At 37.7% G+C, this 13,667-nt stretch overlaps 1 protein-coding gene across 2 annotated transcripts in view; it reads right to left on the bottom strand.

The window, feature by feature from the left end:
- Nucleotides 1–13,425, bottom strand: part of LOC109068869 (ephrin type-A receptor 7-like) — a 132,174-nt gene extending 118,749 nt beyond the window's left edge. For both annotated transcript variants that reach the window (XM_042777142.1, XM_042777143.1), the window contains exon 1: nucleotides 13,229–13,425. In XM_042777142.1, coding sequence (XP_042633076.1) covers nucleotides 13,229–13,307 — 79 coding nt within the window. In that variant the 5' untranslated portion in view covers nucleotides 13,308–13,425. The remainder of the gene's footprint in view (nucleotides 1–13,228) is intronic.
- Nucleotides 13,426–13,667: the final 242 nt, after the last annotated feature.

The following is a 13,667-nucleotide window of genomic DNA, read 5'->3' as shown; positions in this document are numbered from 1 at the left end:
CAAGAGCTTGTAACACTCTTAAGAGAAAGGAAAAATTGAAATCGCATCATATGACCCCTTTAAAAAAAAAACTGTAGTTATAAACTTTGGTATAGCTGAGTCATACTTGAGAGAGAGACAGTGAAAGAGTTTGTGGTAATGAATGGACAGCAACAGAAGTACTGGTGTCATCAACCATCCACACAATGACACAAGGCCACCATAACATCAGTCATTCACTGACATCCACACAACTGGATGAGCTGCATTCTGGGTCAGAAACAGTCTTTGGTACATGGGCACAAAAAACAAAGGGCCAAACACACACACACACACACACACACATTCCCTGCCAGGTGAATCCTATTTTTCTCATTTAGACACCGTCTGCTAAATTGTCCTTGAGCTGACCTTCAAGGAGTGCTAAAGTAATCTACAATTACCTCAGAGACAAGGAGAAATAAAGGGTGACACTGTCGTACACACACACAGCCATTAACTTGAGTTTGTGTGTGTGTGTGTGTGTGTGTGTGTGTGTGTGTGTGTGTGTGTGTGTGTGTGTGTGTGTGTGTGTGTGTGTGTGTAAGGATAGGCTTGCAGAGTGGATAGAGAGGAGGAACTGGCACTTCCTGAGAGCCTCCCCATCTGGCCCTGAAAGAGAGGACCAAACCACCTCGCCAACTGACCATCTGACCACACATTACATCACAATGCACACACACACACACACTTAAAGGGATAGTTCACTGAAGAATTAATACTCTTCATTTACTCGTTTACTCATTCTTTTTTTCCAAGCCCATGTGACTTACTTTGTGTTCAACATAAAATAAATTATTTAGTAGGATGTCAAAGCTGCTATTTTCCAAACAATAAGAGTGGACGAGGACCATTGGCAATTTACATATACACCCTGACAGAAGGAAAACAGCAGCTTTGACATTCTGCTAAATATTCTGCTAATACTGTTATTATTCATTTTTTAGATATTCATTAACATACACACACATAACATTAACATACACATATACATATATATACATACACACACACATATATATATATACATATATATATATATTTTTTTTTTTTGGTAGGTTTATTTTAACATATAGTGACAGAATACCAACCAAAAAATCCAGAAAAAAACAACAACATTATATTAAGGTTAGAAATTGATTTGCATTTCAGTGAGTGAAATAAGTATTTAATCCCCAAGCAAAACATGACTTAGTATTTGGTGCTGGAACCCTTGTTGGCAAGCACAGAGGTTAGACGTTTTTTTGTAGTTGTACACCAGGTTTGCACACATCTCAGGAGGGATTTTGGTCCACTCTTCTTTACAGATTCTCTCTAAATCCTTAAGGTTTCTTGGCTGTTGTTTGTAAATTCGAAGTTTCAGCTCCCTCCATCTATTTTCTATAGGACTGAGATCTGGAGACTGGCTGGGCCACTCCATGGCCTTAATGTGCTTTTTCTTGAGCCTCTCCTTTGTTGCCTTGGCAGTATGTTTTGGGTCATTGTAATCCTTAAAGACTTATCCATGACCCATCTCCAGTGTTTTGGCTGATGGAAGGAGGTTCTCGTCCAAGATTTTACAGTACATGGCCCGTCCATTTGCCCCTCAATGCGGTGAAGTCGTCCTGTACCCTTAACAGAAAAACAGCCCCAAGCATAATGTTTCCACCTCCTTGCTTGACTGTAGGGATGGTGTTCTTGGGGATATAGTCAGTGTTTATCTCCCTCCACACACAGCGAGTCAAGTTAATGACAAAGAGCTCAATTTTGGTCTCATCTGACCAAAGGAACTTTCTCCCAAGCCTTTTCTGAATCATATGTTCTTTGGCAAACTTTAAACGGGCCTGTACATGTGCCTTCTTGAGCAGGGGGACCTTGCGGGCGCTGCACGATTTCAGTCCATTGCGCCGTAATGTGTTACCAATGTTTTGCTTGGTGATTGTGGTCCCAACTACCTAAAAGATCATTAACAAGCTCCTCCCGTGTAGTTCGGGGCTGATCCATCACCTTATTCATGATCATCTTTACCCCATGAGGCAAGATCTTGCAAAGCTCCAGACTGAGGCCAATTGATGATTGTTTTGCATTTCTTCCATTTCTGAATAATCGCACCAACAGTTGTCTCCTTCTCACCAAGCTTCTGGCTGATGGTCTTGTAGCCCATTCAAGCTTTGTGCAGATCTACAATCTTGTCTCTGACATCCTTTGACAGCTCTTTGGTCTTGCCCATGGTGGTGGGAGAGGTTGGAATGGAAGATACAGATTGTGTGGACAGGTGTCTTATACACCTAGCAAGCTGACATTGGGAGTAACTTCTTAAAGTGACAGGACTAATCTGTGTCCCACATGGGCACATAACCAGTCTGTGGGAGCCAGAATTCTTGATGGTTGGTAGGGGATCAAATACTCAAATACTAATTTTCTGGATTTTGTGGTTGATATTTTGTCTCTATCCATTAAAATAAATCTACCATAAAAATTACAGACCCTCCATTTCTTTGTAAGCAGGCAAACTTACAAAATCAGCAAGGGATCAAATAAATATTTCCCCCACTGTATATACATTTTTGGATCAATTGTCCTTTTATGAATCATTCAATAAAGAAATGTTACATCCAAATACAGTAGTATTGAAATGTAATATTTAGATAGCTTGCCACTAATTTGTTCAATTATTCAAACAACAAGCCACATTTGCATTATTATTATTAATAATAATAATCATAATAAAATTACTATCATGAAGTTTGGGGTCTGCATGATTTTTCAGTTTTTTTTAAGATATTAATACTTTTATTTAGCAAGCATTAAATTAATCAAAAGTAATAGTAAAGACAACAAGTACAGTATAAAGATACAGTACATTATAATGGTATTAATGTAGCAAAAAAAATTTTAGTCAAATAATGTTGTTCTTTTGGCCTATATACTATACATATATAAAATAATCCTGAAAAAAAGTACCACTATTTATTAAAGCATGTGACACCAAAGACTGGAGGAATGGCTTCTGGATATTTATTATTGCCATCACAGGAATTAATTACATTTTAAAAATAGAAAACAGTTATTTTGAATTGTAATAATAATAATAATAATAATAATAATAATAATAATAATAATAATAATAATAATAATAATAATAATAATTCACAAAATTACTGTTTTTTGATTAAATAATTGTTAGTTGTTACAGCCAACATCCAAACCTCCACAGCACATTAAGCAATAATAAACATTCTATCAGCAAACAGCTCAGAGCCCTGAGAAATCAGCTTCTTGAACAGAACGTAAACACTCTGAAAAAGCAATCACAGTGCAAGTCTGAGCACGCACAAGATTTAACAAGAGTAAAAAAGTAGATAAATCAAGCTGTTATCTCTATAGCATATCCATTCCAAGCGTGCCAGGATTTATATGTCTCTAGATTAAGCACCAGTTGTGACATTACAGAAACGTTCCACTATTAAAAAAAAAATAAATAAAATAAAAAAAAATCAGGTAAATGTTCTTTTTCAAGCTATACAATATGCACAATGTTATATCTGAGGTTCAAGCTAACCCTGGCTTGAGGTTAACGTTCAGTAAAATGCATCCCCCCCCCCCCCCCCCCAATTTGTTTTGATTGCAATCAGAGCAAACATATAAATATACAGAGACCCAAACACTTCACATGCTGATTGCAGAGCTTGCGATTCAGCCATACAGATAGCCCCAGCTCTGGCTCATTTGCCTGCAAGATTGCTGTCAACCCATTCAGGACAAAAACAATGACACAGGCGTACATTTTCACAGAAGCTCCCACAATCATCTGTGAACAATGTGTTTAAGAAAAATAATGTCATTCCATTATTCTGAAGTCCTCCATTACCATTTTTGAATGATTATTTTTATTTGTTTATTTTGTTTAATTTGGCAAACTCTGAAAGAGCTGCATCAAGACTAATCAAGTAAAGATTATTTTATGTTTGAAATATAATCTTTTCCACCTGCAATTTCTGAAGATATTTTGTTTTAGGCTTTTTTAAAGTTTAATTATATTAATTTAAATCTTATTTTAATGTTGGCCTTTTTTGACACTTTTTACTGGAAGATGGCAGGAATTGATGAGCAGAAAAAAAGATCGGACAACAAAACAAAATCACATCAGAGCAATGACACTACAAACCAGACTCAAATTCACATTAGAGATAGGCTACTATGGTCAACTGACTAATTTGCCAGTAATCAACTAGTTGATTAGTATCGTTGTTACTGCTAACTAAAACTAAAATTACTGAAAATAATTTTCATTTATTGAAATTACGTTCAAATAAGTTTTCTTTTATAACAGTGGTGCTTTAATTAGCGTTCTCTTGCATTTAAGACAATGCACAAAATTAAAAATTATTCAAATTAATAATTCAAGCACATCTCTCGACCCCTTCAAGAACACAGCCTAGGTGACCTCCTTTCTTTTAGTTGTTTTTAAATATATGTAGTTCTGCAGATCCCTTTCTCAAGTCTGCTAAATGAGCAACACAACTCAAAGAATCTGAGCACATGCACTAAAGTGCTATGCCAGACTCCAACCTCTTCAGCAGCAGCTTCCATCAACTAATCATATCAGTCCATCCCCTGGAACCCAACAGCAACTGTTCTTCTACCACTGGGTGCAAGAGCAATCAAAGTTTAGGTTAGGTTTACTAAACCTGTGGCCCTGATCGTGGCTCTGGGGAGACCGAGTAAACCTTTCATGCCAGAGCATACAATTTCTGAATTTATTCATCAGCGGGAAACCACGCATTAAAAGGTCAGGCAATTTTCCAGGTCAGTGGTCAAAGCTGCATGGTGAGGAAGGGAGAGAGAACACTGTTCCTATCTAGGCCCTGATAAAGGGGGCAGAGGGAGACGGAAAAGGCAAACAGGAAGGCTCATATCCGGCATGTGCAAGGTTGCCGCGCTTAATGAGTTTGAAAGGTCAAAAGCCTCTTCAAAAGATTAATAGGGTTTTGCACATCACCTGAGTGCTGCTTCACGGGCATCTGAGGGGGCCGAAGGAGCAACGGTGCTGTCGCCAAGTCCATGTCACGCTGGCATACCAGACAGGGAGAGGCAGACATATCACACCCACGTGGGCTGCTCAGGAAAGAGTAAATTGCTCTAAGTGTCTTAAGCATCTATCAGGCATCACCCAATGAGCAGGGAGAGGATACTTAAATTCCATCGGGTGTTAAAACTCTGAGCTGAGCGACAGTTCAGCCTGTACTATTCTGTGAGGATGCTAAATGAAACATTAAAGTTTAAGTAGTTTCCCAGGGGGATGTGGCACATGGTTTTTGTTATGAGCTTTGGGATGGAATCCACCACTGATGAATCAGTAGAGAGTTTTTCTTTTTAGGTCTAATTTAAGTCTTATAAAACTACCTCATAAGCAACAATGAAACACTAACAAACTTAAAAAGATAATGCTGCATCTTTTTATACTGAGTTAAAGTAATCAAGGATTATCTTATTTCAAACTTACTGATACTCTTGAACGACATTTGTATATTGATGAGGTTAAATCAAAGATTGGACAACTTACAGCAAGCAATTGTCCACCTGTGGGAATGTCCAATTGCCTTTCTGGATGTCTTAAATCTTCTAAATCATACTAAATCTTACTTCATAATGGTTTGATACTCAAAACTAAATGCACATGTGAAAGTGTTTGCATGTGCTCAAAGCTCATCATGAATATTTAATGAGCTAAGTGCTAAGGCACTCATTAGCTCCTTGCGCACCGAATAGTTTTAGGTACTAAGTTATAGGAACTAGCCAGTTAGGTAGTTCCCCCGGGCCATTTTCCTGGTTGCATTCGCACCGCCAACAGGAACTCAGAAGTGACGTTTTCCCACATGCGTTCAGCCAGTCAACGTACACTAACGTCACTGGTAGTTCATACAGCATGGATTTAGACCCTACTCTGAAGTAGGAGCTAATTTAGTTCCCGTAAAAGGAGTTCCTAGAACTAAAATCGTTCTTAGTACGAACGAGCGAGCATCCGGGTACTTCTGCCAATAGTTCTAGGAACTATGAAAAGGTTCCAAAAGGGGCTTATGATTTATTGTCTGTTGTAAAACAACTCATTGTGACATTGTAGTGCCACATTGTTTCACTGCTTAACCAGAGGATAAAACTGGCCTTAACCCAGGGGCTGAAAAAATGCATTCTAAATTATGCATTTAAATTACACTACTTTTCCCATAATTATTTTTTATTTTGTATTTTAACACCATTTTTGTATTTTAGCCTAATCTCTGAAACGTTCATATGGTATGACAGAAATGTAAATTTCAAAAAAAAAACATTAAAATTATTTAATAATTATTGACTTTTTTATAACCTTTTTTAAAACAGAGCAATAGAAAAAGTTTATATTTAATCACTGTATTTTTAAATTAAAGCATCCGCACCACAAGGATGCCCTGTTTTATTTCAAATCACATCCTTGTGGCGTGGATGACACAGAAGAGCATACGGTGATATGGAGAGACACAGAGGAGACCGTTGACAAAGGAAGCATTTTTGTTTTCTTCGCTTACAAAAAGTGTTCCCGTCGCTTCATATAACCCAGATTGCACGTCTGATGGGAGATGTAGTATTCTGATGACTTTCATACCTTTTATGGACCTTGACACTGTTATTTACTTGGCAGTCTATGGGACAGTCACAGGCCTCTAGGTCAGTGGTTCCCAACCTTTTTCAACTCGTGGCCCACACAACCAAACACATATGTTTGCGTGGCCCACTGCAAAAAAATTAACTGACCCCGCTATTGTTGGGTTAATAACTTAGTACCCAGAAGCTAGATTGTTAACTGTATTTATTGAATGAACTAGGGATGTGCGATATGGACAAAAAAAACCTTTTCGCCATTTCTTTGATCAATTTTGCGATTTCGATTTTAATCACAATTTTGACACACAGATATGCTTTACAGTCATAAATGCATTCAGGATGAATTTGAAACATATTTCCAAAAGAAAACCAATTAGAGCTTTAGCAAAAAGTTGTAACGTCTCTAGAACAGACATAAGTCAAAATAATCACTATAGTAAAGGTGTAACAAAATTTCTAGACTTATAGCAAAAAAATATATAAATATAAATATAAATAAATAAATCCTGTGTCCAGGGACTTTTTTTCTTTTTTGCCATACATTGTTCATAGAGCTCATTAATTGTAGCGGTGCCTCAGGTGTTGAAATAGATTTGTTATACATTATACAGGTTCACACGTAGGCCTGTTTGCAGTGCGTATACAGTATGCGTATGCGGTGCAGAAGCAGCAGCGAGAGCGCATTAATGTAATGCGAAAACACATAAAATTTATGCACGAGCGCGAATCTGTCCGCACGCACGCAGATTTCTTTTGGTTTTCACAAAACCAGACGTGCTTGCTCAGATACATGCTGCTCTCGCCCGGAGAAAGTGCGCGCACTTAAAACGTGTCTTCTCTCGCTCAAACTGCGTCCTGTGCACTCACAACTCTCTCTATGCTCATGTGCTAGATATTAATTATTTTCGCACGTTTTTATTTCTAGCCTTTTGCCGCGTGCAGTGTGAACGCTCTGATCCGTTAACATGGGCTCGGAAAAAAGGCGCATCACAGACAGTGTGTGTGAACCTGGAGTTACGTAGGCATATGCCCAGTCTGTTCTGTTCTCGTGCTAGGCGCGTTGCATTCTGATTAGATCGGATGGCATACTGCGGGAGGTCAGGGCCGCGGAAAATCGTGCTATAAAGCGATTTAGAAATCGCGCACGCTCAAATCATGATTTTATGACAATTTCTATCGCACAGCCCTAGAATATACTGGCAATGAACAGAAAATAACTCGGGCTTATTTAATTATATACATGAAATGATGTTATTATGTTATGACTTAGACATTTTCACAGGTTGAAAACCACTGCTCTAGGTTTTCATCCAAAATATCTTAAATTGTGTTCCGAAGACGAACAGAGCTTTTATGGGTTTGTAACGACATGGGGGTAAGTGATTAATGACAAAATTTTCATTTTGGGGTGGAGTATCCCTTTAACTCAATGTATTGAGACAAACAACAATTTATTTTTTTGGTTTTAACAGTCAACATAAAATTAAACAAATAACCAATTGCTAATGTTTTATATGCAGACGAAATAGGTTAAAATTTTGGCTTGTTTCGCAAAGCCACAGGAGGGTGCAATGAGCAAAATAATGCAGCACATTAAATTGTCAACGCAAGGAAATTACTGTCTATAAAAAACGTGCATTGTGTCTAAATTAACTAATCAAATATAATTTTGTAAATTGCATACATAATTATGAACAAAACAGCATCCCGTATTTATGCATTGCTTAATACAAAAAGCTGAATCGCTCATCACACAGATTGTCTTTAAAAACATATGAAATGCAGTGAAAAGGAATAAACCTCCACAAATTTGTGACGTGTTTTCTAACCATTTAAACTGTTTTAACTTTGCATGGCTTTCTATACATCTTTTGTGTGACATGCAAGTGCATCAGTCATATGTGACCCTGGACCACAAAACCAGTCATAAGGGTAAATTTTTCAGATTTATACATAATCTGAAAGCTTTCCATTGATGTATGGTTTGTTATGGTCACAAATTAAGTTTTGATATATTTACAGTAGAAAGTTGACAAAATATCTTCATGGAAATGATCTTTACATAATATCCTAATGATTTTTGCCATAAGAGAAAAATCAATAATTTTGACCCATACAATGTATTTTTGGCTATTGCTACAAATATACCCCAGCGACTTAAGACTGGTTTTGTGGTCCAGGGTCACATATTTGTCCGTCTAGAAAATGCGATGAATATGTGTTCTGTGTGAATGGCTTGGTTTTGGTTTTAACCTAATCAAGACCTTCTACACATTGAGCTACTCTATTTCTTAAATATTTTGAATGAATAACGCAGCAACTGGGCTAGACATCTCGTGGGCTAGACTGACAAAACATTAAACTACAAAGTCACTTACATCATCACTGCATCTCATGCTCCACTGATGACGCTCCCTGACGCACACCTAACATTCAATTGTATTATTTTTGCATTCAGATGCAAATGTTTTTTAAATTCGACTAATATTCTTTTTCTCCTCATCACAGGCAGGCTAAGCACTCATGTTCGTGTTTGTGTATGCTGTCTGTGTCACTCATAGCACATGCCTATATCACGCACTAGGGATGTAACGATTCACTCAACTCATGATTCGATTCGATTTGATTCACGATTCTGATTTCACTATTCGATTTGATTCAAAAAAAATTATTTAATTTTATTTTTTTTACAAAATGAGATAAGACAAATTATAAATTGTGTCATTTTAATTGCTTGGACAAAATGCTGCACATTTCTTTGTGAAATTGAAATATAACGCTATAATAATATGCTAATATAGCACTTGTATATTATTGCTCTTTTGTTGGTTTTGAGCAATATATCGATTATCACAAAATCGTGATTGTGTCGTATTACAAAAATTGTGATATCTAGCTTACAAAAAGTATTCTCGGTGCTTTATAACGTTACGGTTGAACCACTGATGGCAGCTGGACTATTCAGACAATGTCTTTCATACTTTTAAAAGTGAAAGTCGTGACATTTGTCAAGTATGGTAACCCATACTCGAAATTGGTGCTCTGCATTTAACCCATCCAAGTGCACACACACAGCAGTGAGAAGTGAACACACCATGAACACACACCCGGAGCAGTGGGCAGCTATATATCCAGCGCACGGGGAGCAACTGGGGGTTCAGTGCCTTGCTCAAGGGCACTTCAGCCATGGGTATTGAGGTTGGAAGAGAGTGCTGTTCATTCACTCACTCACTCCCACCTACAACTCCTGCAGCACCGAGACTCGAACCTGCAACCTTCTGGTTACAAGTCCAATTCTCTAACCATTAGGCCACAGCTGCCCCCCTTTCTGGACCTTGACAGTGTAACTCAGGCCTCCTGCTTCTCATCCAAAATATCTTAAATTGTGTTCCGAAGACGAACAAAACTTTTATGGGTTTGGAACGACATGGAGGTAAGTTTTTAATGACAAAATTTTCATTTTGGGGTGGAGTAATCCTTTAAGGGCAGCATTGCATTGCATTGCATGAGTCAATTCTAAATAAAAAAACAGCTTCTCAATCATTTAAAACTTAAAAGAGACTATTTTACTACTTTAAACATTTATTTCACGCTAAGTAAAGTATTGCTTCATTACTCTCAGTCTCACATCGCTTGCACTGAAATATATTTTTAGTCAAGTCTTCCATGACACTATTTGTATGACGCACAAGTCACTATATAGAGCACTCCAGATCAATCACTTAAGAGGTTCTGTTTCAGTTAGAATGCTGCCATAGAAGGCAAGGCAGTGAGGCTGCTAAAATAGAGCTAAGATGTTGCATTAACTTTAAATTTAGAAACCACTGATCTTTCCTCCTCCAATCACTTCCTATGAAAACAGCATTTTTCTACTTTTGGACACAGCCTTCTCCTTCTCCTGTCTCCAGCCCTCATTGTTTCATTTTCTTTCTTGCTCATTGTGAGTCCACACATCACAACAGCCCACTAAATAAACTCCTGGATGTCACTGTTACGCCTGCCAAACTCTCAAATCACTCTAACCTTGCCCGCACAGTCCAGCTGCCACATTCAACAACAAGTACAGGCACTGCCAGCACTGATATCCAACAGTCTAACCCTTCACCATTAGCCAGGACTAAAAATCATGCTTTTAATAAATGCACTGGTATGAATTTCCGTGCTAACTGGTGTTTGTTTGAATCAATAAATGACGCTGAATATTGCCACACTGTTAACACATCCAGGGCCCAAGTCCAGATTTTACACTTCTGCCAACAACTCAGAGAGCGTAATGCCATTCAGGAGGATTTTGGCAGAGTCTGTTGATGGAACCCAGCACAGAGATGACAGTCATATAAAGCTTTCTTAGGTAAGTGCACTCATATGGTCTGAATTGCACCCTGACAGAGTACTTAAACGGCACAAGAACAGCATGACCAGCACGGCAGATTCGACCGGCACATGCCTGAAAGCGCTGAGCCACCGTAACGACCACAAGCCCACTAAAAAGCAGTAAATAAGCCCACAATGAGATGTCAAGGTGTGTTAAAGCTGAAGGGTCAGGAATGAGGGGCCTCCACCTCCAACGGACTATGTGAGGAAAGACACCTGCGCTTAGGGAACGGAAAAGAACACAGGAAAAGAAAAAGAAAGGAGAGATGGATGGAGCAAGCATGAAAGAATGGTTATGCAGATTTTGTCATTGCCATTTTTTAAAGAGGTCTCTTATCCTCACCAAAGCTGTATTTATTTAATAAAAAAAAAACTGTAAAAACAACAATACTGCGAAATATTATTACAATATAAAAGAACTGTTTTCTATTATAATAGACTTTAAAATGTAAATGTGTCAGTGTCACAGGAACCCTCAGAAATCAGTTTAAATATGCTAATTTGGTGATCAAGAAACTTTTCTTATTATTATCAATGTTGAAAACATTTGTGCTTCTTAACATTTAATTGAAAACTTTTTTACATGATTCTGATGAATAAAAAGTTAAAAATAAAAAAATATGAATATATAAATATATATTTATAAATATAAATATAAAGAATATTTTTTGCAACATTATAAATGTCTTTAATATGACTTTTGATAATTTTAATGCATCCTTGCTGAATAAAAGTATTATTTTTTTTTTTTTTTTTTTTTTTTAATCTTGCTGACCCCAAAACCATAGAATATATGACCTACATATGCTATGTTATATCATTGCCTATGAGTCTGGAAATTACAATAGGGTAAGTAAATTATGGCATTTTTTTACACTCTTTGTATAATTTGCACCAACAAAGAGCTCTCATCCTGTCTGAATCCCACCTGTCAGTGACCAAATACAGAGAGAATACAGTGGGGCTGAATACAAAGAGAACCGACGCAGCAGGACTGGGATGTAATTGTGGACAAAGAGGTTTTCCGTACAGTAAGAACATATTCAGTTCAATCAGAGAACCTCCATATCATTTTAATGACACAAAAGGGCTTTCAGAACACATCGCTTTCACAGCAATTAATCGCTGTCAAAACATTCATTAAGGCAACGATTCTAATCCAGTCAACCAGCATTCCAGCAGAGGACGGATGGGTGCTGGCAGAGTTCAGCCATGTGCACATGAGAGCATTGTGTACGAGAGTGCAACCAGGGGAAAAAAGCGAGAGAGAGCAGCTTGCCTCAGCTGGGCTTCTTCAGCAAAGCCAAAGAGCCTGAAGGGACACAGCTATTATTTGTTCTTTCCCTCTCTGTGCCATGGCACTCATTAGGACGCTTAGTTGACCTCACCTGAGCCTAATGCGACAGCCTGGCATCAAAACTGCTGAAGCTTTCATGACTGTCAAACAATCCCACCAGGAGCAGCACAGTCAGAAAAGCACATTGTGAATCCAGTATAGCAGCCTGATCTATTGAAATCTGCTTTTGTAGCAATATAATAAGGAGATTAAAATGACATGACAAAGAAAAATGACACGACAGAGAAAAAAATTTACAGATTATGACACAATACAGAAAAATATATTGACATTGTATTTAAAAAATATATATATAAATCATAAAAACATATGTACATAGATGATTGTCTAATTATCTTTTTTTTATTTTCAATCATTTTTTATCTCGTCATTTTAATCTCCATAATACAATACTAAAAAACTGTTCATATTGACAATTTTGTTTTGAAACAATAGCTACACAACTACAGTTTATTGAGATTTGCTTGTTTTAACTAAGCAATTCAAAACATAAAAGTATAAATATAAAACAGATCATACAATTAACCATGATTAATCTTTTTCAACTTTTTATTTATAAACATTTTTCCCTTAATCAACCAACACATTGGTGCAGCTTGTCAACAGCGTCCTAGCGGATTCCTTGAGATGATTGTTTTTAAAAGCTCACCGACTGACATTTCGATTTCAGTTTTAATCTAAGCTTCTCATAATGCAAAAGCATCAATGATCCGGTCCTCTCTGTATCTGTTTATTAACTTTACAGCGCCGTAATATTAAAGCACACCTGCAGCGAGAGTTATACTTCCACTAGACACTTCACGCCATGTACGAAAACAATTCACCTGGCGTCTAAACAATTATACAAAAAACACATACCTTCCTCTGCACTGCACTCCTCGTTTCTGTTGAGCAGTAATATCCAAAGTACCGAAATGATTGCTTTAAACTGCTCCATATTTGAATGACGAGGTCTGCGAGGCTCTGGTCATGTCGCAACCGAGCACGCTTGACGGGATGACCACGGTACGAGACGACACGGAGCCGTCCGGGCTACTGTACTGACACACACAGCGGTACTATGTGCCTTATTTGGCCCCACGGATGGGCGGGCACAGATAGCCTGATTGACAGTGAGAATGTCCAATGGAATATGTGTTCGCAGAAAAGGGGGATTAACGGCGGGCCAATAAAATCACGCCTGATAAAATTCCTCCGCACACAATTACTCCCCGGTGAATGGAGGCGGTGTTGAAAATGATTAAATTTGGTTTTCCTCAGCTTACATTACAAGCGGCAACTGATTACACTGCATGTA

Source organism: Cyprinus carpio, chromosome A19, assembly GCF_018340385.1.
Source record: "Cyprinus carpio isolate SPL01 chromosome A19, ASM1834038v1, whole genome shotgun sequence".
NCBI lineage: Eukaryota > Metazoa > Chordata > Actinopteri > Cypriniformes > Cyprinidae > Cyprinus > Cyprinus carpio.
Note: the sequence above shows the minus strand (reverse complement) of the source record. Positions and strands in the feature narration are given on the sequence as shown.